The sequence below is a fragment of the Arvicola amphibius genome, chromosome 9 (assembly GCF_903992535.2).
Source record: "Arvicola amphibius chromosome 9, mArvAmp1.2, whole genome shotgun sequence".
NCBI classification, from domain to species: domain Eukaryota; kingdom Metazoa; phylum Chordata; class Mammalia; order Rodentia; family Cricetidae; genus Arvicola; species Arvicola amphibius.
Genome location: NC_052055.2, coordinates 19,160,405 through 19,188,233, shown reverse-complemented (window position 1 = coordinate 19,188,233; position 27,829 = coordinate 19,160,405). Strand labels below are relative to the sequence as shown.

Here is a 27,829-nt window from a genome sequence, read left to right as displayed (position 1 = left end):
TCGCTCTGCCGCAGACTCTTCGGCGTGCATAGCCTAGAACTGCCACTGCCTTCTCCTTGCCCTGCCGCTGCCTTCTCGGGCAGCCCAGTGGGGTCTGCGCCCCAGCTTGTCTCAGCTCCAGCACTTGTTTTTGCCTTTGCTGATACTTCTGACACTGCTGTGGCATCCGCCAGGCTAGGCACCAACTGGGCTGAGGCAATGTGCCTTCCACCACAGCCACCTAGCAAAGCTCTGCTCCAGCTGCCTTCTAGCCCCAGCTGCATTCGTTCTGGGTCCAAACTAGTGCATGAAGTGGAGCGGAACTCAGGGAAGCAGGCTGCTTTGCAACCACTGAAGGGGCCCCACTTAGGGAATTTGGGCGCTGTCTCTCTGTCTGTATGTGTTTGTGTATTTTAACCTCCTGCCCTTTGCCCGAATCTCGTGAACTGGGTAAAAGCGCACCGAACGCAGACACTGGGGCGTGGTGCGTGGCAATTGGTACCGCCGTGACCGCGCCCCCGAGTCTGCGTTCGGTACGGGTTTTACCCAGTTACTGAGCTTTGGGCAAGGGGCTGGAGATTAAAATACACAGACACGCACAGACAGAGACACGGGTCATCCTTGAATGCCCCCTTTTTTGTGTTCAAGGGCAGATTATATAGAGATAGCCACACCTCAGCCAAACCCACCAGAAACCACTCTCCTGCCATCAGGAACTCCTGAAGGTCTCGTGCTCAGAGCAGCTGTAGGTACTCAGATCAGGGGATTACAAGAAATTCAGGATCTGGGGTCTCACTGCTCCCAACATCTACCCATGTTTGCTTTATGTTGACATCAATATTCAAAGTCCAGGATGACCTCTGGAAGACAGGGGTTCTCAGTCACATTTTGTCATTGAGGGCTCTCGACTGCCTCCCTGGAATCTTCTAGAATGGGGCTGGCTACCTAGGCCTACTGAGGAAACCAAGGAACTGATACAGTTTGTCAAGTGGATGGTCTCAGGCCTGGGAATATTTAGAGGTAGGCAATAATTCCCCTCCTCCCCCCAACCAGTGCTTTTAGCTCATAGGGGATCAGGCTCAATCCTATTGGTCGCTAAGGCACAGCCTTTGCATCAAAAAATTCAGCAGTGCCGAATTCTCACCCCTGAGGAAGGCAGTGAGGGGAAAGGACCCTTCAAAAATGAGGCAAGGCCTGTAGAAAAGGCCCCCAGGGGTGAGTAGCCCTGGGTACCAGGCCGAGCTGCTGCAGCTGCAACCGTGTGGGCCTATAGGCCATGAAGGTGCTGTAGGGAACAGGTGCTCCTTCATGGGGCCTCATGGGGACCAAGAAGGCCTGTGGAGCCAGGGCTCTCCGGGGACTGTGATAGGGTTGAAGCTTTGGAGCCACAGGTGGGATGGGGGCCAGGGGGCTGGCCGGCCCTGAGGATATGGACAGACTATGGTTGAGGGGATTGCTGCCGGCGGACAGGCTACTGAAGGGGTTGGAAGAGGTGCGGTCACTGGTAGAGCCGCTGCTTCCACTGAGGCGACCATTGGAGGCTCCCGGACCCTTGCTGGGCTGGAGCGGGGCCACTAGCCTCGGGGACTTCAGGCCCATCACAGGCTTGGAGGAGGCATAGAGGCGTCGGAACTCTTCATCAAACAGCTCCACAGCCTGGCCGGTGAACTTGGAGAGGATGCTCCTGTGCACGTGTCCACAGAGCCAAGAGAAACTGGAGGGGGTGAGGAGACAGAACCACGGCATCAGTGTTGAATTTGCGGGAGCCGCTCACCGCGGCCACTGCTCAAGCAGGCACATTTCATTGGAGCAGAAGTCCTGAAAATTGGTAATATAAACCCTGCATAGCTTTGTCTCCCTTTTTCTTGCAAATGGCAGCACTGAGGCCCAGAGACCAGGACATGCTTGCAAATGAGTCACTGAGGTGTCAGAGTCAATTTTTGGCTTCAAGGTTCCTAATGCCCCCAACACATCTACCCAACGAGCTATTTCCATCTACCTACTGCGTGCATGCGCGCGCGCGCGCGTGCACACACACACACACACACACACACACAGCACTACTCCTCAAGGGTTAGAAAATGGCTGAATGAGAAATGCAAATCAAAACAACTCTGAGATTCCATCTTACACCTGTAAGAATGGCCAAGATCAAAAAACACTGATGACAACTTATGCTGGAGAGGTTGTGGGGAAAAGGGAAAACTTCTGCATTGCTGGTGGGAGTGCAAGCTGGTACAGCCCCTTTGGATGTCAGTGTGGCGATTTCTCAGAAAATCAGGAAACAACTTCCTCAAGACTCAGTAATACCACTTTTGGGTATGTATCCAAAGGATGCTCAATTGTGCCACAAGGACATGTGCTCAACTATGTTCATAGCAGCATTGTTTGTCATAGCCAGAACCTGGAAACAACCCAAATGCCCCTTAACCAAAGAATGGATAAGGAAAATGTGGTACATTTACACAATGGAGTACTATACAACATCTTGAAATTTGCAAGCAAATGGATGGATGGAGCTAGAAAACATCATAGAGTGAGGTAACCCAGACCCAGAAAGACAAATATCACGTGTACTCACTCATAAGTGTTTTTTAAACATAAAGCAAAGAAAACCAGCCTAGAAATCACAATCCCAGAGAACCTAGACAACAGTGAGGAGCCTAAGAGAGACATACACGGATCTAATCTACATGGGAAGTAGAAAAAGACAAGATCTCCTGAGTAAACTGGGAGCATGGGGACCATGGGAGAGGGTTGAAGGGGAGGGGAGAAGGAGGGAAGGGGAGCAGAGAAAAATGTAGAGCTCAATAAAATTAATTAAAAAAAAAAAAAAAGAAAGAAAGAAAATGGCTGAGCGTGATCTGAGTCCTCTCTACCTCCATTCTGCTCGGAGGAGTCACCTGGTAGAGCCAGTATTGGGGGCCTTCAGTGTTTCTACCTATAAGATGGGGCACCTGCCTCTTGCAAACAGACATCAGCTAGGAAAATAGCTCCCCAAACAGGCAAAAGGGGGCACGGAGTGCTGGATGGCCCTGATGTGTTCCCAGGAGAATCTAACTGCCCCTCAGACCCAGAGAGGTGGCAGTGGCCTTTTATCTCAGCACATTCAGGAAGTTGAGGAAGGAGGATGCCGTTCCAGGCTAGCTGGGCTACACAAGACCTCGCCAAACAAAAACAAACAATGAATGCTCTTGAATGAAGACTTAGTCCATTTCGCTCCGGAACAGTGCACAGTAGAAGGCAGGGTGAGCCCATAGGAACCTGAGTAACTACAGCTGCGGTTTATGAAAGAAATTCCCCCCCTACCCCCCCGGACATCCAGGGACAGACACCTTGGCAGACAGGTCTTGGCTGCCACTTTAGGGGTTTGAAGTGGAAGCAAAATACTCGAAGTATTCATGCCTTATTTTTATGATTCTCTTACTTTAGCACATGCTTTTTGACCTTGGATGGAAAACCTTTTCAATTTTCTGAGAAGCTGAGGGCAGGAGAGATGCCTGCCAACAGAAGGCTACTTTCTCAAAGGGGCCCTCCCTAGGGTAGGGAACAGTGCAGGGGATAGCCAGAAAAAGCCAGAGTCCCCAAGGTGTGGCAGTACCAGAGCTGAGGAGAGACAGGCTTCCAAGGAAGGGCCTCTGCTCCCAGCCCTCTGCTTGCCTGCCTTACAGACCCCAGCTGCGTTTCCCTGTACTGTGAACAGGCTCACACAAGCCAGGATAATCTTTGGAACAATCGGGAGGCTTTGCTTAAACCTCTCCTCCCACCCAGAAACACCCACATCTGGAGATGTGAGCTTCTGAGGGTGAGCCCAGGCAGGCCATCCAGGAGGCAGGGGAGGAGGTGATCAATCAGGCTTGGCTGAGACTGAGAAACCAATCTTGCAGTGTTGTTTGGAATCAGACAAGATCAAGACACATAGGTGTGTACCTCGTTCCATAAAACAAGCCCAGGGACATCCTAGGAACTTCTTCGGCCAGTGGTCCTCAACCTTCCTAATGCAGCGACCCTTTAATACAGTTCCTCATGCTGCGGTGACACCCGCCCCCCCTCCCATTAAATTATTTCCATTGCTACTTTGTAACTATAATTTTGCTGCTGTTATGAATCATAATGTAAATATCTGATATATAGGATGCCTGATACGTGACCCTGTGAAAAAAATGGTTCAACTCCCAAAAGGGTCACAACCCAGAGGCTGAGAACCACTGTCTTAGGCCCATCTTGCCCCTCCATCCCCCGTGTGTCCCGCACACTCTGTTCCGTGTTCACTGGGCTTGTACACTTCTCTCACTAAGCCCAGGGGAAGGAATGACCTTTACTGTTTGCTGAGTCTCGGCCCTGAAGGCAAAGCTTCCTAATCTTTGTCTGGTAGTCCACTCTCCTTCCTGGCCTATTAAGGGCCCATTTAATTCATGCATCTATTTCTTTTTTTAAAATATTTATTTATTTATTATGTATACAATGTTCTGTCTGTGTGTATGCCTGAAGGCCAGAAGAGTGCACCAGACCTCATTACAGATGGTTGTGAGTCACCACGTGGTTGCTGGGAATTGAACTCAGGACCTTTGGAAGAGCGAGCAGGCAATGCTCTTAACCACTGAGCCATCTCTCCAGCCCCATGCATCTATTTCTTCTCCTGTTTTACATAATGTTATTAGCACTGTGGGAATGAACACTCACTGCCTTTACAATCTTGTTTATTTATTATTATTGTGCATGCATGTATGATACACGTATGAGTGCAGGCGGGGACCTGCCACAGTACACATGTGACGGTCACAGGACAACTTTCAGGAGCTGGTTCTCTCTTTCTACTGGTTGGTTTTTGGGGACAGAACTTGGGTCATTAGGCTTTACCCACTGAGCTGTCTCGCCAGCCTAAGCTCTGGCTCATAACCCACACTTAGTGGCATGGCCCTCCCAGGAGCCTCGTCATAGGGTCCTGAGCTAGGAAAAGGTCAGTGGAATGTGTCCCGTGTACAGCATCTGTGTTAGTTTCTGTTTCATCGCTGTGACCAAAACAGTCAGAAACAGCTCCAGGGACAAAGCTTTGGTTTTGCTCACGGTGTCAAGGATGTTAGTTTGTCACAGGGAAGGCACGGCAGTGCTCACAGAGGCTGGAACTCGTGGCAGAGATGCTCATATGATGGTGGACTAGGAGCCAGAGACGGGGGGGGGGGGGGGACCAGAGCCAGGCCAGAGCCTTCAAAGGGGAACCCCAGTTAGCCCAGTTCTACCACCTAGGCCCCACCCCCTACGGCTTCCACAACCCTCCCAAACAGCACCAATACCGTAGGGAATCAATGTCCAAAACAACAGCCTGTGGGGGACATTTTAGATTCAAACCACACCACCAAACCCTGCTTTCCTAGTCCATAGTTAGAATAACGCTGTATACGTCTATTTATTCTTAAAAGTAAATATTTTAGTTTTCGTTGTTTTTTTTTTTAAACATATATGCAATCTTTTAGGCTTTTCCTTTTAAAATTACATTGCTAGGATGTGTCCACACTGCTGCGTCTTGCTGGGCCTTTTTGACTGTTCCATACTGTCCCCGTGGCTGGTTCACTGCTTAGGTAGGCACTGGGTTGCCCCTGTCATCCACAGTACTACCTCAGCCTTCCCATGTGTGTCTCCCACGTACATGGGAACAAGTTTCTCTTGCTATATACCCAGGAGAATGGCTGTTGGGCAATAAATGGCGAAAGTTCACCTTGAGGAGAAAATCCCAAACGCTGTCCAAAGCCATTCTCTAAATCAGAAGCGGTTCACGGTTTTCAGCGTTGGTTAAAACCCTACCTGGTTTCACGTGCCTATCATCTCAGCTCCTTGGGAGGCTGAGGAAGGAAGGAAGACCATTCAAGATCAGACTGGGCAGTTAATTTTGACCTCGTATCAAAATAAAAAGTAAAGCCTGGCGGTGGTGGCGCATGCCTTTAATTCCCGCACTTGAGAGGCAAAGGCAGGTGAATCTCTGTACATCTGAGGCCAGTCTGATCTACAAGAGCTAGTTCTAGGACAGGCTCCAAAGCTACAGAGAAACCCTGTCTTTAAAAACCAAAAACATAAAAAATATATATAAATAAATAAAAAATAGAAAGAGCGTTGCAGATATAGCTCAGCAAATATAGCTCAGCAGTAGAGCGTTTGGTTAGCGCACACGACACCCTGGGTTCAGTCCCGAGTGCCCCAAACCAAAGCAACCTTACCTGGATTCTCATCTGACCCTGCTCACACCATCAAGCCCACAGCTCCAACCAATGCAGAGCAGTAAGCCTGGTTCCCAGAGACTCCCGTGGACCTCCACATTTGCCCTTCTTCTCACCCACCCTCTGCTCTACAGCCCAAACAGGTTCAGAGTAAACAGCCTGACTCTGCCCTTCCCCAGACCAGCACTAGGAAAGAGCTCCTAGCATTAGGTCCAGTGGACGTATGCCTGGTGTTGCCTGGCCCTGCTGCATGCTGTCCTGGGGAACCTGGCCGTGCTCTCTGGCACTTTCTTCCAGTAAGCCCTACAGAAGCGATGTGGCACAAGAAAGGGCCTTGGCTCCTGGAATAATGCTCTACAAGTCATTCAGTTAGTGTGCTCATAATAATCGCAGCCTTTTTCTTATTCATCAGAGCCCATTAGAGAGGTCAGATCACTCCGTATGGGAGACCTAGGTGTGCTGGGCTGAGGAGACAAGCTCACTTTGCAACAGACCCTGCCTGGAGCTAAGGCCAGCGCAGAACATGAGAATGCACATGCCAGTTTGTTTTTGTTTTGAGACAGGGTCTCACTCTGTAGCCCACGCTGCCCAGAACTCACAGCAATTCTCCTACCTCAGCACTCTGGATGCTGGGATTACAGCATGCATGAGCCACTGTATCTAACAGTGTCATTTAAGTAAAAAAGTGTGTGTGTGTGTGTGTGTATGTGTGTGTGGGCATGCGCATTTGTGTGTGCACATGCGTGTTTGTGTGTGCTGAGATGTATGTGTATGTGTGCTGAGATGTATGTGTGTGTCTGTGTGCGTGTGTGCTGAGATGTATGTGTGTTTGTGTTGTTCTTCTTTTCTCGCGGGGTGGGGTGTATCGCGGAGCCGGAGGAAGGGAGACCCAGGACGCGACCACGTGCGCGGGAGGATTATTTATTAAGGAAGGGGGTGCTCGACAGTGCGCAGTTTGTGTGTATGCGCACATGCGTGTGTGTGTGTGCTGAGATGTTTGTGTCTGTGTGTGTGTGTGCTGAGATGTATGTGTGTGTCTCTGTGTGTGTGCTGAGATGTGTGTGTGTGTCTGTGTGTGTGCTGAGATGTGTGTGTGTGTCTGTGTGTGTATGCGCACATGCGTGTGTGCGCGTGTGTGCTGAGATGCGTGTATGTGCCTCTGCATGCCACGCACTGTATGGAGGTCAGGGGACAACTCCCAGAGTTCCAGGATCAGAACTGAGGTCATCATGCTTATGTGAAACGTGTCTTTACCTGCTGAGCCATCATGGCTGCCCTAATACCAACGTCTTCAACAAACCTTTTTGTGCAGCCCCTGTCAGGCAGTTAAGTACCCAAGCTTGTCATTTGCTTGATCTTCCCAACAACCTAATGGAGCTTTTTTCTGTTTCCCGTAGCTGAGGAAGCAGCTGAGAGGGGAGTGCACGGAGCAGGAACATGAGCCAGCAAGCGCAAGTGCTCATTCCTCTGAGGGAAGATGTGACACGGGAGATTAAGCCTACTTAGCTCAGAAGGAACACGGTGCCAGTTTGGGGATTAGAGGATGAAACGGTCCACATTTTGAGAAGCTAAAGATCAGTGGAGACTTTGTTTCCCTTGACACTGAAGGCGGTGGCCCAGCACGGCCCAGGACGGCACAGGACGGCACAGGCCTAGTCTGATCTCCTTTGGTTAAGAGTCTCTCAGCCTCTTTAGCAACAGCATCTATTTTTGTTTGGTTTTATTTTTGATCTCGTCGCCCACATTTCCTAAGGACAAATGCTCCTAGATCCTGTCTCAAGCTTGTGGTAGATCTAAGAGGCCCTGAATAACTGGCGTTTAGAAGAGATGGCAGAAGAAACAGAAACAGGAAGACAGACATTCTGAGGGAGTAGCTTGTAAAATTATTTAACATCCTAACTACAGTCTAAAAATTATGCAAAAATGCCTACACATAGATACAAAAACATTTTAAATAGGATATACCAAGAATAGCAACTTTAAGTGTGACTTGGGCAGTTTGAGGGGCCACTGGCAATGGGTCCAGAATTTGTCCCTGGTGCCTGAACTGGCTTTTTGGAACCCATTCCCTATGAAGGGATATCTTGCCTAGCCTAGATACAGGGGGAAGGCCTTGGTCCTGCCTCAACGTGATGTGACAGGATTTGTTGACTCCCTGTGGGAAGCCTTACCCTCTCTGAGGAGTGGATGAGGGGTAGGGTAGTAGGAGTAGGAAGAGGGGAGGGAGGGGGAACTGGGATTGGTATGTTAAATAAAAAAGATTGTTTAGAAAAAAATAAAATAAATAAAAAAGAATAGCAACTTTAGTAAGATTAAGACTAAAGAAACACAGCATCTGGAGGAGGCTGTTTAATATTTTCAGCAAATATGGCATTAGATTAAGTTTCACTGTCTTGAGCTCCATTTGGTTAGGGTCTCAGGACGGCTGAAGAAGTCAGTGGTAGGAAAATGTTTTGGGTCAATAAGTTATGCTGCTTGTGGGGACTTCTTCCCAGAGTGCCATCAACATGCTAAATGCCCCTTTTAGGTGTCTCCCGAAATCTTCACACCCAAGGGTGTAGAGTAGCTGAAAGCGCAGGGTGACCAGGCCCTTGTGAGCAACAAGATATGGAAGTCCCTTCCATCCAGGACTGAGACAGGCTCGCCCCATGAGATTCCTCATGAGGCTACCCCATCTGGGGTCAGACATCCGACGGCTCTGCCACAGCTCCAGCCATCTGGAGTCACCCGGAGCGGGCAGAGAGCATTTCCAATTCTGCCTCCTAACAGGACTGCTTCCAAGGCACCAGAACTTTGCCTTTCTCAATTATCATTGAGAAAAGCATATCAAACCAACACATAAAATCACATAAATTCAGCATGCCAAGGATGAGCTCAAAAGAAGAAATGTAAAAAGAAAGGGTCCCCCAAGGGAACCCACAGAAACAACTAACCCAGACTCATAGGAGCTCAGAGACTCTGGACCAACAGCTGGGGAGCCTGCGTGGGACAGACCTAGGCCCTCTTTCGTGTGTGTGACAGTTACGTAGCTTGGTCTGCTTGTGGGACTCCTAACAGTGAGAACAGGGACTGTCCCTAATGCTTTGGCTGGCTTTCAGGAACCTATTCCTCATACTGGGTCACTTCCCTCATCCTTAATACAAAGGGAGGAACTTAGTCCTACCTCAACTTGATATGACAGGCTTTGTTGACACCCATGGGAGGCCCTTTCCCTTTCTGATCAGAGGAGGAGTGGATGGGGAAGCAGAAGGGAGGCAGGGGATGGAATGGGAAGAGAGGAGGGAGAGGAAACTGTGGTTGGGATGTAAAATAAATGAAAAAAATAATTAATAAAAAAAGAAAGTATCCTTAGGTTATTAAGCAACTCTCAGGAATCTGAAGAGCAGGTCAAGCTTTTGTTGGTGGATATCTGTTAACCCAGAACTCACTGTCTGCTCAGATCTGGCCCCAGCCAGGTACGAATACAAAGTTTATAGAATAAAAATGGAAAATAGTTCAAATGAATACCCTACAATCCAAGGGAGATTGTCCACACTGCTACTTAAGCCCCAGATGCGGAATCTTTATTCCACAACAACAGACAGATCACACGTAGACCCAAATGGCTGCAAAGGTCCAGGTGTGCAATCTTGACTCCACAGTTTTCAAATGAAACAGAAGTGGCCCCTATGCGATAAACATTCCAAGTGTCCCTGGGTCCTCTGGAACCTCTTTACAAATGAGTGCTGACTGCACAGAGAAAGGACAGACCGTGGGAGTTTACAAACCACAAAACCAAAGAATTTTTCCAAATGAAGAGCAAGTCAGAAAAAGAAGAGCCTTTCCCTTAACCAGTTTATCAACGAGGCGCATATACACAGCCAGCACTGCACTGAGAAGGGGAACATTCCAGGATCCCAGCAGCCGCTGGAATTCCCGAGGACTCCAACAGGGTTGACGGGCCAGCAAGGAATACACATTCCTGGCCGGTTCTCCCAAACCAGCTAGCAGAGTCTGGAATCTGCAGTCATAGCGAAAGAAAACCAGCAGACAGGAATTACCGAAGGGAGGTGAATTTACTTACAGTTCTGGCTAGAACTGGGGTGAGAAAAAAGTTCTTAGTTTTTTCCCACCTCTTTTGCTAGTCGTGGTGACATTTTATAGAAAAGATGTGTGCATACAGACATGCACACAAGCAGAAGGACCTTCTACACAAATAAAATAGTGATCAAAAAACAGCGTGACTCTGCCTTTCCTCTGGTTATCGCCCAGGTTTCTGACATGAGCGTTGGCTTCCCCTCACACCCTTTGATCCTGTACCACCTTCACCAGAGGCCAGGCTAATCTATCCAAACTGTGAACCAAATACAACTTTTCTCTGCATAAAGTTATTTGGGTTAGACCTGGAAAAAACAAAAAACAAAGCCAAACCAATTCCATGATTGTCTGATGAAAGCAAGCTGTATTTCTGTTTGTGTGTATGTCTGCAGGCCAGAAGAGGGCACCAGACCTCATTACAGCTGGTTGTGAGCCACCATGTGAGCCAGGAATTGAACTTAGGACCCTTGGAAGAGCAGGCAATGCTCTTAACCACTAAGCCATCTCTCCAGCCCAGCAAGCTGCATTTAGAACTGGCCAGTCAGCTGCCTCCTCTCCCCAAGCCGGGCTTGGGTTTTGAAGTCCCTTTCAAGGGGAAGGGTTAGCGTTGATAGAGAACAGCTGCCAAGGATAATTGGCTGTTAGCACCGGGACAGAATAGTGCTGGGGGGTGGGTATGGGGGAATACAGGACTCCAGGCTATTGCCCGTGGAGTAGCTAAGAGCAAGACCACATCACATGGAAGGGGCCTCAGGAAGGTTTCTGGGTAGACACATTTTCTTTAGGCAAAAGGGCAATCATATCTCACAGGTGCAGGAGTTTTTAGCAAGGGGTGGCCATACGTCATGGATGGTTTGCAGGATACATTAGGCTTAGGAAACAGAAACTTATTCTTGTAAGAGATGTAGCCTTAATAACAGTGTCTAACAGTGTGGCCCCTTAATAACACAACGTGGCCCCTGACTGGTTTCACAGTAGCCCCAGATAGTTCACTGTAAGAACTCTGGCTAATACAAAGCATCTGGGAAAAGGGAGGTTTGTGTTAGAATTCGGTGTTGATGTCTCTCCCGAATTCACAAGTTAAAAACCCCAACCCTTAATGAGACTGGGGGGTGGGTGTCAGACAGTGATTAGCTCTCGAGAGTGGAGCACTCATGAGATTAAGTGCCTGTCATGGTTTGAATCTGAAATGCCTTCCAGGGGCTCCTCTGTTGGAATTCTGGTCCCCAGATGGTGGCATTATTTTGGGAGGTTGTGGAGCCTTTAGAAATTGGGGCCAAGCTAGAAAGGCGGTTGCTGGGGGGAGGGCTCAGCCATTAAGGGATTACATCCCTGCCCTGCATTTAACGTGAGCATCTATCTCTTTCCAGATCCCATGGAGGCTAATGTCAGCTTGATAGGACGGTGAATCCCACAAGAGACAAGACCGTGGTCAAGCCTGGGAGGTGTTAGCTGAACAAGGTTAATGGAGGTGGGACGGTCCACCTTAGCTGTGGTGGTGCCATTTTGTTCCTGGGCTACAGAAAAAGGAGAAGGCCAGCTGTCAGCATTCATAACTCCCTGCTTCTGGACTGTGCATGTACGGTGACCAGGTGCCTCAAGGCCCTGCAGCTGTGGCTTCCCTTGACTATGAGCCAGAATAAATCTCCGCTCACTTAAGCTTCTTCATGTTGGGTCGCAGCAGCAAGAGAGTTGGTGAACCTACCTACCAGCTGTTACGCATACAGACAAGGAAAGTAACCAATGGCGGCATGTCCTTACAGCATATGACTACAAAGAGCTTGCTCAGTACCCAATAGAGGCGTGCCTTTACCAAAGCAAAACAAACAAACAAAGAAAAGAAACAAACAAAACTACTGTTGCTCAGTAACCAACAGAGGTGAGCCTTTACAAAAAGACTCCAGAGAGCTCTCTTATCCTTTTTGCTGTGTGTGGGGTGTGTGTGTGTGTGTGTGTGTGTGTGTGTGGTGTGTGAACAGCTTTTCTTAGTAAAATTGCTATGGGCATTTCCTAGTATGTACTACAAAAGCACATTTATACTTCGCTGTGTAGGAAGGAATCTACCTGTAGCTCAGCACCCACACCCTGCTAATATGTTGTTTTTGAGTTAACCTTCAATCTAAGTACTAAATACCAGGCCCACGCTGAATAAAAGTCTCAGTGGCCTTGATATCTGGGAGCCTTCCCTCCCACTCTATAGAGAGATCCTGGTGAGAAGAGGCAGAATCTCAGAGACAAGGTGGACCACTTGAGCGGAGGGGCAGACCCACTGACAGACGGGCAAGATTAACTGTGAGTGACGAATGCTCTGCAATCGGCTGCTGAAGATGAGAAGGAAAACAGATCTTTGGGGTGGTAATCCAAGGTCTTCTCAGTAAAGAATCAGTTTCTGGTCTTTTGGGGTCTTGTCTAGATGACAAGTATCAAGGACTACTTATAAAAAGACAATGTCTGAGAGCCAGAAAATAGGGCTTTGTTGGGCACTAGATTAGTTACCAGTTTTACCCTGGACTTCCCAGCTTTCAGGACTAAACTTATAGTATTCATATGCTACCCAGCCTATGGCATTTTTGTTATAACTACACGAGTAGATTGAGATGCCATGCAAATATTAGTGATATCAATGCCATAAAAAAGTACACTTTGAGCCCGACGGTGGTGGCGCATGCCTTTAATCCCAGCACTCAGGAGGCAGGAGCAGGCAGATCTCTGTGAGTTAGAGGCCATCCCAGTCTATAAGAGCTAGTTCCAGGACAGGTGCCAAAGCTACAGAGAAACTCTGTCTAAAAAACAAACAAAAACAAACAAACAAAAAAACCACTATGCTGAGTGAAAGAAACCTGTCACAGGAAGCCATATTTTTTTAAAACAAAAAGTCTAGGTGAGACAAAGTCGCTGAGACAGGAAGTAGATCTGTGGTTGCCTAGTGAACCAGCTACTTACAATGCTGAAGGAACAAGGCAGCGACTGCCAATAGGAATGGGCATCTTGTGACAGTAATTGTCTGTGGTGACAATGGTTAAGCAACACTGTAAATAAGCTAAGGAGAACCACACGGCACATTTAAGGAGGTGAACTGTGTGTGAATCAATAAATCTCAGTACATTGGTTGCCCTGAAATCATAAAAGGTTAGAGGATAGGGAGATGGTTCAGTTAGCGAGCAGCCTACTGCGAAAGCAATGAGGGCCTCATTTAGGGTCCCTAGCACCCATGTGGAAAAGCCAGGTCTGGTCCCAGGGAAGGCAAAGTCGGGAAGCTCCCTGGAACTCCCTGACTGGCCAGGCCATTGTAACCGTGGTGAGAAACCCTGTCTCCGAAGACCAGGGGGAGAGCCAGGAAGAAGACAAAGCAACCTCTGACCTCTATAAATAGTCCCCCCCACAATACACATGCGTGTGCACTCGCACATACAACATAAAATAAAAATAAAAGCAAAACGGATTATGTCGTACAACACACAACAAATCCACGGCTTTATAACAATTCCTAAGAGACTTGAGAGGTAAAAAGAGAATTCTGTTGTCTGGTTTCAGGACCAGGAAGGGGCCCCATTTCTTGCTTCTCGCTCCATTTATTTGACGAACTCCGGGACAGGGAGAAGATATATACCCTGGGAGCAGTTGGGGTTCAGCTGGTCCCACTGAGCCCTCCACTGCCGGGAAGCCGTGATAGCCGCTGAAACCATTACTCACCTGTATGATCCGGATAAGACAAATCTCCAGTCTGAGATGATGAATTTCTCTTGGATTTGGCCGGCAAATTTCCTGCCTGACTTGGCACAATACACCTCCCCTTCCACACTCCGGATGGAAATGTTCTGTGGGAAGCAAAGCAAAGGTGACATTTATTAGCTGTGTGTTTATTGATAAACATGTGGGCTATGACAGAACATGTACCCCCATTTTATGTTGAAACCTAATCTCCAATGCAGTGGTTCCACGGCCTTTGGGAGGTAATTGGCTCCAAAGGTGGAGCCTTATGAAGGGATTAGTGCCCGGTGCAACAGACTGGAGAGTTCCCCATTCTGTATGCCATATGAAGAAGACACAGCGAGACAGGCATTTACAAACAAGGCAGAGAGTCTCACCAAACAGTGAATTTGTAGACATCTTGATCTTAGATTTCTCTGCCTCCAGAATGGTGAGAAATAAATCTCAGTTGTTTCTAGGCCACCCAGTCTACGACAGTCTGCTATAGCAACCCAAACACGCCGAGACAATTTGCATAGGAAATTGGAAGGATGTTCACCAAGATTTTATCTAAGCTTGGAGAGATTCTGTATTATTTACATTTTTTGTTGGCCTAGTTTTCTAAGTCCCCTCCACATTGCTCTGGCAATAGATGGTAATGGGGGAAAAACGGTAGAATTCCAACAAAAAAATAAGAAAGCAAATAAAAGAGAGACGAGGGTTTGATGACCAAGAAGCCTTAGTCTAGGCCTTCATGGACCACGAAAGGTTTGAATTATCAAGGAACAAGTCCATAGGTGGCTTTAGTGGCATGAGTTTCTTACTAAGCTGGCCAGAGAGCTGGCCCAGTATAGCAAGAGGAGGCAGTGCTGTGAAGGCCACCATGGACCCTGGACCATTTGGAGAAAAGGCATGTTCACGACCGCAATCTTAACTCTGTTTGTATCTTGTCTCCCTGGCAGCATCTAGTGTCCATGCCTCAGCTGGACCCCATGGAAGACTTTATAAATGTCAAAGCAGCGAATGCGTGGGGATTTCCTTTAGGTTTATGGCCAAGGGTTGTGGAATACTGCCAGGACCCCACCAATGCCTGTCCATGGCCTCCAATCTCCAGGAAGGGCACTCCAGTGCCTCTAGAAGCTCCTCCCAGCATCTTAGTGGCAAGAGGACATAGCCACGGTTCTGCAGGTGTGGTCCATAAAGGCCTGCATGAACTCTCAATCTATTATAATGGCCTTTTGTTAAGGAGTAGAGACCCAGGGAAGGTCAGGCAAACCCTGGTTGTAGACAGTGGAATCAGGAGGAATCCCTGAACTAAGTTGCCTCCCAGGCAGTGTGTGTATGGTGGGGGCGGTATTTTGGAGGCTGATGTGTCTGAGTTGAGAGGGGGATATAAAAGGAACCCAGAGGATCATCCTTCAGCCGTTCAGCCAGACCTATTCATGAAAGTTGTGGCTGGTTTTCCTTTTGACTTCGATTCAATGCTCTCATATTTGCATGGCTAATTAAATTCTTATCTCCGTGTTTCTCCTGGCAGGAGAGGGAAGTATGTATGTGTGTATCTAGGGGAGGATCTAGTCAAACTAAGAGCATCAACTTTCTGGTGGGTCCAGAGAGTTCAAGACACATCCTCCTGGTCCTCGGGGTTGCCCTGTGCTATGAGAGGCATATAAACTTTGTTTCTGAAGCTGAGAGGAAGAGAGAAAAATGTAGCCTCTTTACTGGGTAGTCATGGTGCCCTGAAACACCTCAAGCCCTATACATCCATTCCTTCCAGGTCAAAGGATTATAGATAGAAATGATGAACACCTCATCCAGGTCAGGGCCTAGTAATATCCTTCAGAATTCTCCAGTCCTCTTTCTCAACCCCATATACCTTATGTATGACCAAATACATAATATGTAATATTATATAATTATAATATATATTATATAATATATAATATAAGAATATAAGACCAAAGAAGACTGGTTGGCCTATATAGAAATTTGAGCAAGAAATAAGCCTTCTTGAGATATGGAGATGGGGCATGAGCTGGCACCTTCCTATCTGATGGACACAGGGCATCCATTACAACTGTCACTGGGTCCCTACCTTGAGATGAGTATCAGAGATCTGGACTTTGTCACACATCTCCTGGAAGAGCCGCACCCCTCCCTGGTCCAGCAGCACACAGACAAATACCCCTCGCTTGTTGGCTGCCTCTAGGATGTCACAGAAGATCTCCACGTCTGTGAACACATCCATCAGGATGGCCAGGACCTAGGCCAGGGAGAGAGGACTCTGTTACCAGAGAAGTCAGGCCAGCACTCTCAGGGCTCAGTCAAACCTCCTAAATCCCGGTGCGTCTCAGGGAGCCGGAGGGGGAGGATGGAATAGGGGAGGGTCTGACTGGCAGGATCAGAGGGAGGGGAAGGACAGTCTAAGTGGATGTCCTGCCCCATCTTGGCCCCACCATACCAACCTAGGCACACGTCTCTGTGCTTATGTCGGAGCGAGAAGTGCTGAGGGGAAAAGCTGGGGAGGGGGAGGAGGGAGGTGAAAGAAAAACAGACCAACAATTTAACAGGCTTAGAGGAGAGAAAGAAGAACATCGGGTAGTCTCAACCATTTGGAGGTAGACGGCACATATGACCTCTACTTTGCAAATATTCTTAATCTCTTTATGATTTCCTTTATTTCTGTTTCTCCTTTCCTCCCTCTCTCCCTCTTTCCCTCTCTCCCTCTCTCCCTCTCTCCCTCTCTTTCTCTCTCTCTTGCTATGTGTGTACGCAAGTGTGCCACTGTGTGTATGTAAACAACTTGTTGAGTTGATTCTCTTCATCTATTACGTGGTTCCCAATTCCTTGACTTGGCAGCAACCCCCTTTACCTGCTGAGCGATCTCACTGTCCCCTAAGTGCTCCCCTCCCCCAGAGTCCTCACTTATACAACAAAATTCCGTGTGGAAGAACCATATTTAAACTAGATCAGAGAGAGCTGCCCCAATGGGATGAAGGATCTCCCAGAAGCCTTTGCATCATCAGTCTCTTTAGAACTTTGCTGAAACATCCCACAAAAGACATGATGGAAAAGTTCCTGCCCACCCCTCCTACTGTCAACAGCACCCCAATTAGACATGAAGGGATCACCTTTCCTCTCTACTCTCTACCAATGCAATTTGAACGGAGCTACTGGTAATCACTGGCCATGGGAAGAACCTGAGGCCAAGGCCAGAGCAATGAGAGGACCACATCCCTTCCTGATCACAGAGGGCTGTCCAGAGATGGTCATGCTATCCACTGTTTTAATGAACGCTGGTCTAGATCTTTTGTTGGAGCCCTTGAGAAAAGGAGGAATTTATTTGTTTGTTTCCTCCCCTGCTTACTTACAACTCGTAGCTGGTACACTACAGACTCTGGTATCCAGTGTACAGCCTCCTGTGGGAAACATGCATGAAAATGAAGCCAGCTGGGAGAAAGCAAGCCCAGGCAGTGGGCATGGATCCTCCATAGCACCCAAACACCTGCTTCCAGCTATACCTGAAGCCAAATCCGTCCTCATGTCTCAGGCCCCCTGAGGTTTGGGTTACAGAGGTATACCTCTGTGCCAAGCTACCTCTGACCTTTCCACAAAGGATATCAACAGATCTTCTCCTTTGCTGGACTTCTTCATTCCCTTCCTAATACCTAAGTTGCAGTGTAGTGGCAATTCCATTATTAGGAAGCCATTTAAAAAGATAATCCTGATGATTGTGTTAAAACTGCAAGACACGAGGTCAGGTGGTGGTGGTGGCGCATGCCTTTAATACCAGCACTTGGGAGGCAGAGGCAGGCAGATCTCTGTGAGTTCCAGGCCAGCCTAGTCTACAAGAGCTAGGTCCAGGACAGGCTCCAAAGCTACAGAGAAACCCTGTCTCAAAACAAACAAACAAACAAAAAACCAAAACAACAACAACAACAAAAACCCTGCAAGACACAGTGTCACCTGTGTGGTCTGAAGTTAGGCCGGCTGAATAATAAGTACTCAACAAATGTGTTAGCGATGAACAAAGAAAAAAAAAGAGAGAAAAGCAAAGTAACCTAATCCTCATCTTCCACTATGACGGTCAGGTGAACGTCACAGACAGATTAAGCCAAACTGGTAGTCATGACAGCAGGGGTATGGAGAGCTGCTTCTTCAACATTAGGTGTTGCTGTTTGCCAGGGAATTGTCCCCCACAGGCTCACACGCCAAGTTGGGGTGAGCTTGGGGAAGTCATAGAACGTTTAGGACTTGTTTCTATTAGGTATTTTGTCAGAGCGTTGAGACAAGTAACTAACAGACATAACAATGTTGTTCCACCGTCTTACCCACAATCCGCATATATATCGTATGGGTGTGTGCGAGTGTGTGTTCTTTATTTCATCTTGCTTTGAGCCCCACTGTACAGCCAAGGCAAGCCCTGACCTGCAGTCTTTCCACGTCAGCCTCCAAGGGCTGGGATTACAAGCCTGTGTCAGTATGCCCTGTGACGATGGGTTTTCTGTTGTTTGTTTTGAAAGCATCCACAACTGGGAGGTAGCAGAGAAAGAGAACACGTCATCTCATTAGTGAGCCAAGGAGGTGACTGGGCCCTGTGTGGAGATGACTACTTAGCCGATGTGAGTATCTCTGCCAGGGAGGGGGCAACAGAGAGCTTGCTCTTGAGCAATGAGGCCCATAATCCATTAGAACTGCGGCTGGTGTCACACAACCGGAAGTCTATAAGCTAAACGTAGAGGAGCCCAAATGGTCTTCTTTGTGTGCCGTGAGAGAAATACTGCCTTTCAAAGGCACAGACAGAAGAGAGCACACCCTTCTGAGGGTGGCAGAGGCGTCCCTCTAAGACAGTGCTGGTGAGAAAGGGACAGAAGGGACTCGTTTATAAAACAAAGCATCCTGATTTGTGCTGTGGATGCTTCCTCAGATAGGACTGCACAACATCTGGGCTTATCTTATTTGCTTCCTGTTGGGCTTCCAGCAGGATTAATTTGAGGCCAGTAACTGGCTTGAGTAACTATTCTTAAACTCCCTACACGGTGGCTGGGGTGGGGAGGTGTCACCGAAGATGGTGTGGTGGATTGAACTATGGTTCTTCCCACCCAAAAATATATGGGTGTGCACACACACACACACACACACACTGAGACCTTATTTGCAAAAAAGTCTTTGCAGATGGAGTTAAGTGAGAAATATCAAGGAGAGCTCTTCCTAGATTGCTCAGGGAGCCCTGGATTCAATGTCAAGGGGTAACAGAGGATGTGAGGTGCAAGACTGGGCTTTTAGCTGAGGCAGGAAGGTCACAGGGCCTGGGACAGCCTGGGCTGCATAGACCCTGTGCCCACATAAAAGACAGCAGAGAAAAGATGCAAGCAGAAGAGGAAGAGGCTGTGTGAGGACAAAGGCCAAGATTCGAGTTGGGTAGTCAAGAGGTCTGGCGCCTCCGGAGACTGGGTACTGTGAGCAAGGATGCTCCCTGGAGTCTGGAGAAAGCCTGACCCAGCAGGTGCCACCCACCTTTCTGCTTCCAGAACTGTGAGAAAATAAATTCCCATGGTTCCAAGCCACCAAATCTGCAGCAAGATGTTCCGGTAGCCCTGGAAAGTAATAGAGGGTCCACACACCGAGAGGACCTGCTGGAAACTATCAGCATTAGTCTGTCAGGTCCAAAGGAAACTCTAATTTCCCCAAACTCCAAAAGGTAGTCCAAATATCCAGAACTGAGCTTGAGCTGGGCTATAGGAGGATTCCTGACAGTCTGTTAAAAGCCAGCGTTCCTCGGGACGCTGCGAAGCCAGTTCCCACCTATCAAAAAGAGCCATTTCCCTTAGCTCCAGCAACAGGGACACACGGCTCTCCAATTAACATTTACCTCTGGCACCAATCTCATATCAAGGTCCACGCTCGCCCCCAGGCTCCCCCAGCCTCTACTCGAGCACACGTACTTGTTAGACATTTAAAAGGGCCCTCACTGGTCTCCTGGCCCTTCTCTCCTCCAAGCTTCTCAACCTTCTTAGACTCAGCTCCTCTCCCTGTGTGCAGCCCCTGCCTTGCTAGTCTCACTGTGCTCGCTCTATTCACTCTCCTCTCTCCATGGTCAGTCTACTGGCATCGTTCAGTCTACTTTCTCCCTGGATTCTTCTGGATGCGTCTGGCTCTTCTTCTTCTTCTTACATCTACAACAAAACCTTCCCACAGCACGGAGAGATCATGTCGTCAGTTTCTGTACAGCCTGAGCAAGCCACCCAACCTTTGTGGACCTCAGTTCCTTACCCACAGAACATAGCTCAATCAAGAAAAGTAGTCACCATGCAAGGTGGGTCTAAGAAGCCCAGTAATGAAGATAACAGCAAAAACAAAGAGAAAGATAGGTGTTTTAACATAAGGTTAAAGTATTGTTCTTATTTCATATGTATAGTTGGCAAGGAGGTATAGGCAACGCTAGAAAAGCCTCATGCAAGGATGCTCTTCTTAATCCAGGTTAGAGAAGAGGGTTAAAATTCATGCCTGCTGCCTTTAATCCCAGCACTCGGGAGGCAGAGGCAGGCGGATCTCTGAGTTCGAGGCCAACCTGGTCCACAAGAGCTAGTTCCAGGACAGGCTCTAGAAACTACAGGGAAACCCTGTCTCGAAAAACCAAAAAAAAAAAAAAAAAAAAAAAAAAAAAAAAAAAAAAAAAAATTCATGCCTGCTCATCTATGGCATAAACCGAAGGAACAGGAACAGGTGGCTATATTCTGGTTAGCAACACCACATGGATCATTATGGCTCTATGAGGTTAGCAGAAAAGAGAAGGAAGCCCCCTTGTGCAGCCCCGTGCCAAAGGAGGAGGATGTGTTGCAAGCAAAGCCTTGCAGGTTGGCTCCAGAAACCTGCATCATTGAAGACATGTTATGTATGTATACAAGTCAGACGGGGCAGTGCCTGCTGCAACCAGTGTGGACCCCAATTCCTGGCTCTGGGAGGTCCTCAGCCTGGAAATCCTTCACCTGTGGAAGGGCGGGGGTGGGAGGTGATGATGGTGGGGTCAGAGCTGGTTGCAGATAGGCACTGGGGACTCTCAGCACCACTCTGTGCTCTGACTTTCCTAGGCTTTTTTGGTGAGCATGCCTTTGGCAGATCATTAACAACAGCAAAGGTTCGCTGAGCGTCTACTATTAGCCACAGGTTTGTCTCATGTGACTTCCTCAACTTGACCAATCCCCGAGCTTCCCAGGAAGGAGCCAGGGGTGCAGACAGCTTTTCACAGCCACAGGGTTGGAATGTGATCAGAGTTACCCACACCCCATCCTAGAAACCCGTGTCCTCATCCTGGTCCACACCCACCAGGACTCTGATTCTCCTGTCCAGCCGTCTGTCTGTGTACATCAGTGACAACTTAAGGGACAGAGGAGTAAGGAGGGAATATTCTAGAATTAAAAGAAACATTCCAGTTCTGTTTTCCTGTTGGGAACACAACCCTATTTACCTCTGCCTCAGTTTACCTACTGGCCCTGAACTTACACAGAGCATCTTCTTGCACTGTTACCAACTATCTATGATCGTCAAGAACTTTTGTCTGTGTGTATCACACTTACTGAGATAAGAAAACTTAACCCGGATTTTCCCCTGCCATTTTAAAGAATCAACCATCAAACCCACGATAAAATAAACAACAGGTTTCAGGAAATAGCTGTTTTCAAGAGCTTTGGAGGACAGCATGACCTTGCTCCTCATGTACTGTATGTTTGTGTGCAATTGCTGGGGACCAACGCAAGGACCTCACACGCGCTAAGCAGACCCCAGCCCTGATGCTCTACATTTTTGCTAATCTATGAATGCCTCCCCAGAACCCTGTAGTTTCTCCAATCCCCTGCCTCAGCCTGCTGCACAGCCCTGTCAGTGGAAGCATGGAAAATAATCTTTCAGGGGTGGGATTAAGGTGTAGCTCCATTGATAGAGTGATTGCTTAGCATATATACGAAGACCCGTGTTCAATGCCTAGCAGTGTGTAAACTGGGTGTGGTGGTACCCGCCTGTCATCCTGGCGCTTGCAGGGTAGAAACAGGACCATCAGAAGCTACATGACATTCTACAGCAAGGAAAAAAAAATTAATCTTGTCTTTTCACACAGGTAAGTACCTAGAAAGGGCAGAGCATCACAGAACCACTGCAAAGTCCCCAGGGACCCTCAGGGACTTGCGACCCAGCCTGGGAATTGCTATTCTTACTCTTCTGCCCAAAAAGGCACAACACAGTTGCTGGCCTTGCAGCCCCCATCCTTGTCCCTTCCCAACTCCTTGAGGTCCCACAGGGTGGATGGTGGCATCTCCCCACCTCCAGGACACCCCCCCCCCCCGACCCTCCTGACCTTTGCACCTGACTTCTCTCTGCCTGGAAAACTGTTACTCAGCCTTTGACGCTCAGAGGCCACCTCTTCTCAGCACCCTGCCTTAGTCACTGTCTCCCAGACGCTGAGCCCCACCTGCCTCTTGACCCATGGCTTACTCCAGTCCTCTCCCACAGCGCGAGGCAGCTGACAGGGACTTCCCCAGGCGAGGAGATCTCAGCTTTGCTTTGCTGCACCGGGCTGAGGAGAGTGAAGGAATTCAGCAGGAAGGGAAGGAAGGAGGGCGGGTCCTGCTTCTCAGGATGGGGAATGCTCTAGAGTGGGATGTGCCTCAGCCTGCCTCCCTTTCCTCTCAGGGCTGCAGTTACAGGAGATGGCAGAGCCCAAGCCCAGTTTTCTTCCCTGTTCTTTTTCCGCTTCTATGATAGCCTGTCCATCATCTATCCATGTTTGCCATCACCTCTGTAGGAACAGGCCACCCCTGAGCCACCACCTTCTTTCTCCTCCTCCTCCTCCTCCTCCTCCTCCTCCTCCTCCTTCTCCTCCCCCCCCCTGTGTGTGTGTGTGTGTGTGTGTGTGTGTGTGTGAGAGAGAGAGAGAGAGAGAGAGAGAGAGAGAGAGAGAGAGAGAGAGAGAGAGAGAGAGAGAGATCTAGCCATCTCTGCCATCATCTCTGTGGGAACAGGCCACCCCTGAGCCGCCACCACCTTCTTCTTCTTCTTCTTCTTCTTCTTCTTCTTCTTCTTCTTCTTCTTCTTCTTCTTCTTCTTCTTCTTCTTCTTCTTCTTCTTCTTCTTCTTCTTCTTCTTCTTCTTCTTCTTCTTCTTCTTCTTCTTCTTCTTCTTCTTCTCCTCCTCCTCCTCCTCCTCCTCCTCCTCCTCCTTCTCCCCCCCCCTGTGTGTGTGTGTGTGTGTGTGAGAGAGAGAGAGAGGGAGAGAGAGAGAGAGATCTAGCCATCTTTGCCATTATCTCTGTGGGAACAGGCTACCCCTGAGCCTTCGTGTGTGTGTGTGTGTGTGTGTGTGTGTGTTGGAATGTGTGCTCGTGTGCTCACAGGAGCTTTGCGCATGTGAAGGATATCACAAAATCAGCCACAGGAAGGCAATAAATGTGAGTGAAGCCTAGGGAGCCGCAGGCCAACAGGGACATTTAGGGAAACCCAGCCAAAGAAGTCACCGTCACTCACTCCGGAGGATCCAGGCCTCTCGACCAGTTAAGTGGACCTGGAAGTCCACACTTTTGGATGATAATCAAGTTTCCTAAGATCCATAGCGCACTGTGTCATACAAAGAACATTAGTGGGGCTTGGGTCTCAGAAGGCAGAGAGATTCTGCCAGGTGGGGAGAAGGAAGGCAGTAGTGAGACTCAGACAGAAAGCTGGGTTTCCCAGCGAGCTGTGGCTTCTTTCCAGGGTGTTGCACTGGCCCTGAAGCATGCTGAGGTCGAGGATTCCCTGTACACAAATCCCTCCCTTAGGAGAGCACCAGCAGTCGCCCAAGAGACCAGAGGCAGCACACTCAGTGACAGGCCAAAGGGATCTCAGTTCAGCATGGCAGCTGAGCCCCAAGTGGTCAAGGCACTTGCCTGGGGTGTCAGAGGGCAGCCCTAGGCTTCCCAGGCTCCCAACACCCATCTGTCAACTGCTGGTGCCACCATGTCATGAAATACAGTCTCCAAGCAGCTCTGCCACACAGTGACTCCACCCACTGACATTTAATTTTCCAGAACTCTGTTCCTTCACAACCTTCCAGGCTCTCAGCCTTGGTGACTCTCCCCAGAACTTTAAGATTTCACAGTGTTGAGCCTGGGAGGGGATCCTGGCCGTAGCCCAGGACAACAGCCACAAGTGAGCACAAATATCAGTGTATGCCGTATGAGACAGAGACTAATACAGTGGGAGCAAGGGTAGGAAGGGAGAGAGGGAGGAAGAGAGAGAGAGAAGGAGAGAGGGGGAGAGCGGGAGAGAGAGAGGGAGAGAGAGAGAGAGAGAGAGAGAGAGAGAGAGCAGGCAGATCTCTCTGAGTTCGAGGCCAGTCTGGTCTACAGAACAAGTCTCAGGACAGCCAAGGATACACTGAGAAACCTTGAAAAACAAAACAGAACAACAAAACAATATGATTACTTTCTCCCCCACCAGTGACACTGGGGATCTATTGAACTCAGGACCTCGTATATGCTAAACAAGCACTCTACCACAGAGCCACACCCCCAACCCTGGATGACAGATTTTCTGCCCTGCAGTTTCAGGAAGGAGGGGGATGGGCACCCATAACCCTGTGGGAAAGAAGAGATACCAGAAAGTGAGCCCCTCTACCCAGCCCCCAGCCGACAGGGGCGACCACTGGGGGCGTGAGTGCCCAGGGGCCCTGGTACCGCCTGCCCCATCTGCTACTGATGCCTGAGGTCCTATCAGCTGGGTCCTTGTTCTGAAGGAATCTTCTGAGTCTACCTCATAGTCTTATTAAAACAATGGCCCTCTGGCAAAAGAGAAAGTTTCTATGACCCTCTCCACACACCTTTTCTTTTCTTTCATTCTTTTCTTTCTCTCTCTCTCTCTCTCTCTCTCTCTCTCTCTCTCTCTCTCTCTCTCTCTCTCTCTCTCCTTCTTTCTTTTTTTTTCCTTAGCACTGCCTGGTACAGGGGCCACAGGGCCACAGAGAAACCCTGTCTTGAATAAACAAAGCAAAGCAAAACAAACAAACAAACAAAAACAAGGGCCGCGTGTCACTTGTGGGAAGCCAGGTCTAAACAGAGGCCGGGGTGGGGGAATGGGGGTGAGGTGGGGAGTGGGGGGGACAAAAGGACAAGGGTATACCCTTAATGAAGTACCTCCACCCTTCATTTGGAAGCACGGAGCCAAGAGTAGCATGAACCAAGTGAAAAGCAGGGAGGGCGAGGGGCCAGGTAGAGTGTACAGAGACCTGAAAGCAGAGGCCAGAGACAGCAAAATTTGCAGCGGACTGGACTGACTCAGGGTTGAGAGACAGGCGGTGGGACCAGAGCTGAAGAGCAGGCAAAGAAGCTTATTCTTCCCACACAAGAGATTGTAGTGCCAGGGATGGGCGTCAATGGCCTAGGATTCAGGCTGTAACAGGGATCAGGGGTCTGGGCTCCAGGGCAAACCCGTGAGAACAGGACACAGCCACTGGCCCTGTTCTACCAGCCCTGTTCCCCGCCCATGGCCAAGCAGACACCAGCTCGGCGTGGGTACCTGGCTGGCCCGGGAGATGCAGCGGCGGACCAAATCTCTGATGTTGTTGTGCTTGTCCGTTTGGAAGTACACGGTGGCGCTGGACTTTTCCTTCAGGTAGGGCTTCTCAGCCAAGGTCCAGTTGTGCAGCAGAGCGGGTTCGCTGCCTTCTGAAGCCACCGGGAAGTAGGTGCCTGACTGTACAGAGCAGGAGTCGAGTCCTCTGGAACCCGCCTCAGCCCCTCCTGCTGGATCTGGGCCACTGGGGGGCTCTTTGGCCTGGGCCTGGATGTACTGGGCCTCCGCCGAGGACAGGAAGTCTACCTCTCCTTCCTGGTTGAGAGTGTGCCAATAAGCCTCAGGACCCCCATCCAAGAGGGCGTCTGTGGCCAGCCGGGCACTCTCGTTGTCGCTGAAGTCAGCTCTGGCTGGCCGGATCCACTGGTTCTTGACGTCTTCCAGACGTTTCCGGATCTTACCCACATGCCTTGACCGGCTCATGCTGCTGTGCCCCTCAGTCGTGGGGGGAGGCCAGCCCTGGAGCTCTTCCAGATGTAGGGAGAAAGCAGACAGTACCAGGGAGGGACGGGGCTCTAGGTATTTCTAGGACGCTCCGGGCTTCCTTCCCATACTGGCCTGCGGAATCCCTTCCTCACCTCTCGCCTATTTGGAGAACTGATTCCCACTGCCCCAACAAGGCTTCTCAAGGATCCTCACCTGCAGCCCAGGGATTGGCTTATCTCCGAGGGTCACCGCCCTGCCCGCAGGCTAGGGGCTGGATCAGTGGCTCCTTGGCACAGTCAACCACGGGATATTTCCTCTGCTTCAGCCGCAGGCTGAGCAGGCTTTCCCACTCAGTTGCACAACACTGAGAGCCTGGAGTCCCTCGGGCCTTTGTTACAGTGAGGAGCTGTTCTTCCCTCACCCCCTACCCCCAGCGCCACCAGCCCAAGGGATAGACAGGAGCGAGGACCACTGTGCTCTGGTTCCCTGTGGGCTTCTCGGCTCAAACTCTGATGGGTTCATGTAAGGCCAGCAAAAACCCCTCCTTCCCACGTGTGTTCGTTCCCTCCTCGATGTCTCTTTATCTAGTTTTTCTCAGTCTTATCCTGTTTTCTCAGTCTTCAGAGCTTCCAAGTCCAGGGCTCAAGCTGACCTTTGGGAAGTATGGTTGCTGCTGCTCAAGCTATTATTTCCTGGTCTGGGAACCGTGGGATCCATCTAGCGGGTGGAGGCAGGGCATCTTTTGTGCATGAACTCTGTGACCCCTGCAGAAGTAACCTGTGCTTTCTCTCAGGACCAGATCTAGGCCAGCGGAGGGATCGAAGGAACAGCTGGAAGCCTGCCTTTCTCGGATTGGGTTCTATAGGAAATGCGCTAAGAGGAGGACTTGGGCACAGGTGTCTTGCTTGGAAGGGAACTCCAGAGACCCAATGTTGAGAGGGACGGGGAATTAAACAGAAGGGAAGGGCACTTGTCTTGAACAGGTTAACTTGTAGGCCACTGTTGTGGCCATCTGGGGTTCCTGGACATGATAGAATACACCTAGGGCTCCGTTCTCTGTGTGTTAATTAAGATAAGTTCACATCTCAGCTTTCCTACCTAGAGGCTGAGGGGTCCGAAGTGTTTTACCGGCCAGCCTGTCATCTATCAGTGACGGAGGGTCTCTCATGCCTGGGTTTACCCCGGCACCTGGTCTGCCTGGGAGTCCACTAAGTGCAACCCTGTGGTGACGAAGTGGCAGGTGGTGACAGGAAAATATAACTGTGGGAGTGGTGACACTGGAGGACAGTGCCAGGCTCCGGCAATACCCGCTAAGGACCTGTGCCAGGAAACTCCAATCGTGTGCACGCGCGCGCGCTGCGGAGTCAGAACCTAGGGAAGAGCCGGTGCCCCTGGGGCATTGCTTCTCTCTGGAGGAAGACAGACCTAGGCTTCTAGGACTGTAGAGAAGTGGCCCAGGTGGCTTGGTCCAGCAGGACAGCCACATATTTAAATCAAAGTCCAATCCAGAGACAAGAAAAGCAATTTTAAAAGGAATTTCTTTCCTCTTAGGACAGACAACGAAAAGAGTCCAATTCACAGTTCAGACACGCCTCCCTTTGTTTCAGCTTCTCTTCCCTCCGTCTCTGTCCCCTGAGGACAAACCCACTAATCCCTCCTTGGCTTTCTGCCCTCTCCCTTCTCCTCATGGAAGTGGACTTGTTTCTCTTTCCCATAGCCTTCTCCCTCTTTCTGACTCTTGGGTTCCTCTCATGTCCTCTCCCACCGTCCTCTCATTTCCTGCGTTACCTAAGTCCAGCCCCCTTCAAGTAAGACATACCCAGGATAGAGGGTGTACCCCATGGGGTT

At 49.4% G+C, this 27,829-nt stretch overlaps 1 protein-coding gene across 1 annotated transcript; it reads right to left on the bottom strand.

The window, feature by feature from the left end:
• Positions 1 to 1,155: 1,155 nt before the first annotated feature.
• On the bottom strand, positions 1,156 to 25,978 carry Fam83a (family with sequence similarity 83 member A). Its single transcript, XM_038344225.1, has 4 exons — positions 25,499 to 25,978; positions 16,054 to 16,221; positions 13,962 to 14,086; positions 1,156 to 1,693 (listed from the first exon to the last, which is right to left on the bottom strand). Exons 1-4 carry the CDS (start codon positions 25,976 to 25,978, stop codon positions 1,156 to 1,158), a joined length of 1,311 nt encoding a protein of 436 aa, XP_038200153.1.
• Positions 25,979 to 27,829: the final 1,851 nt, after the last annotated feature.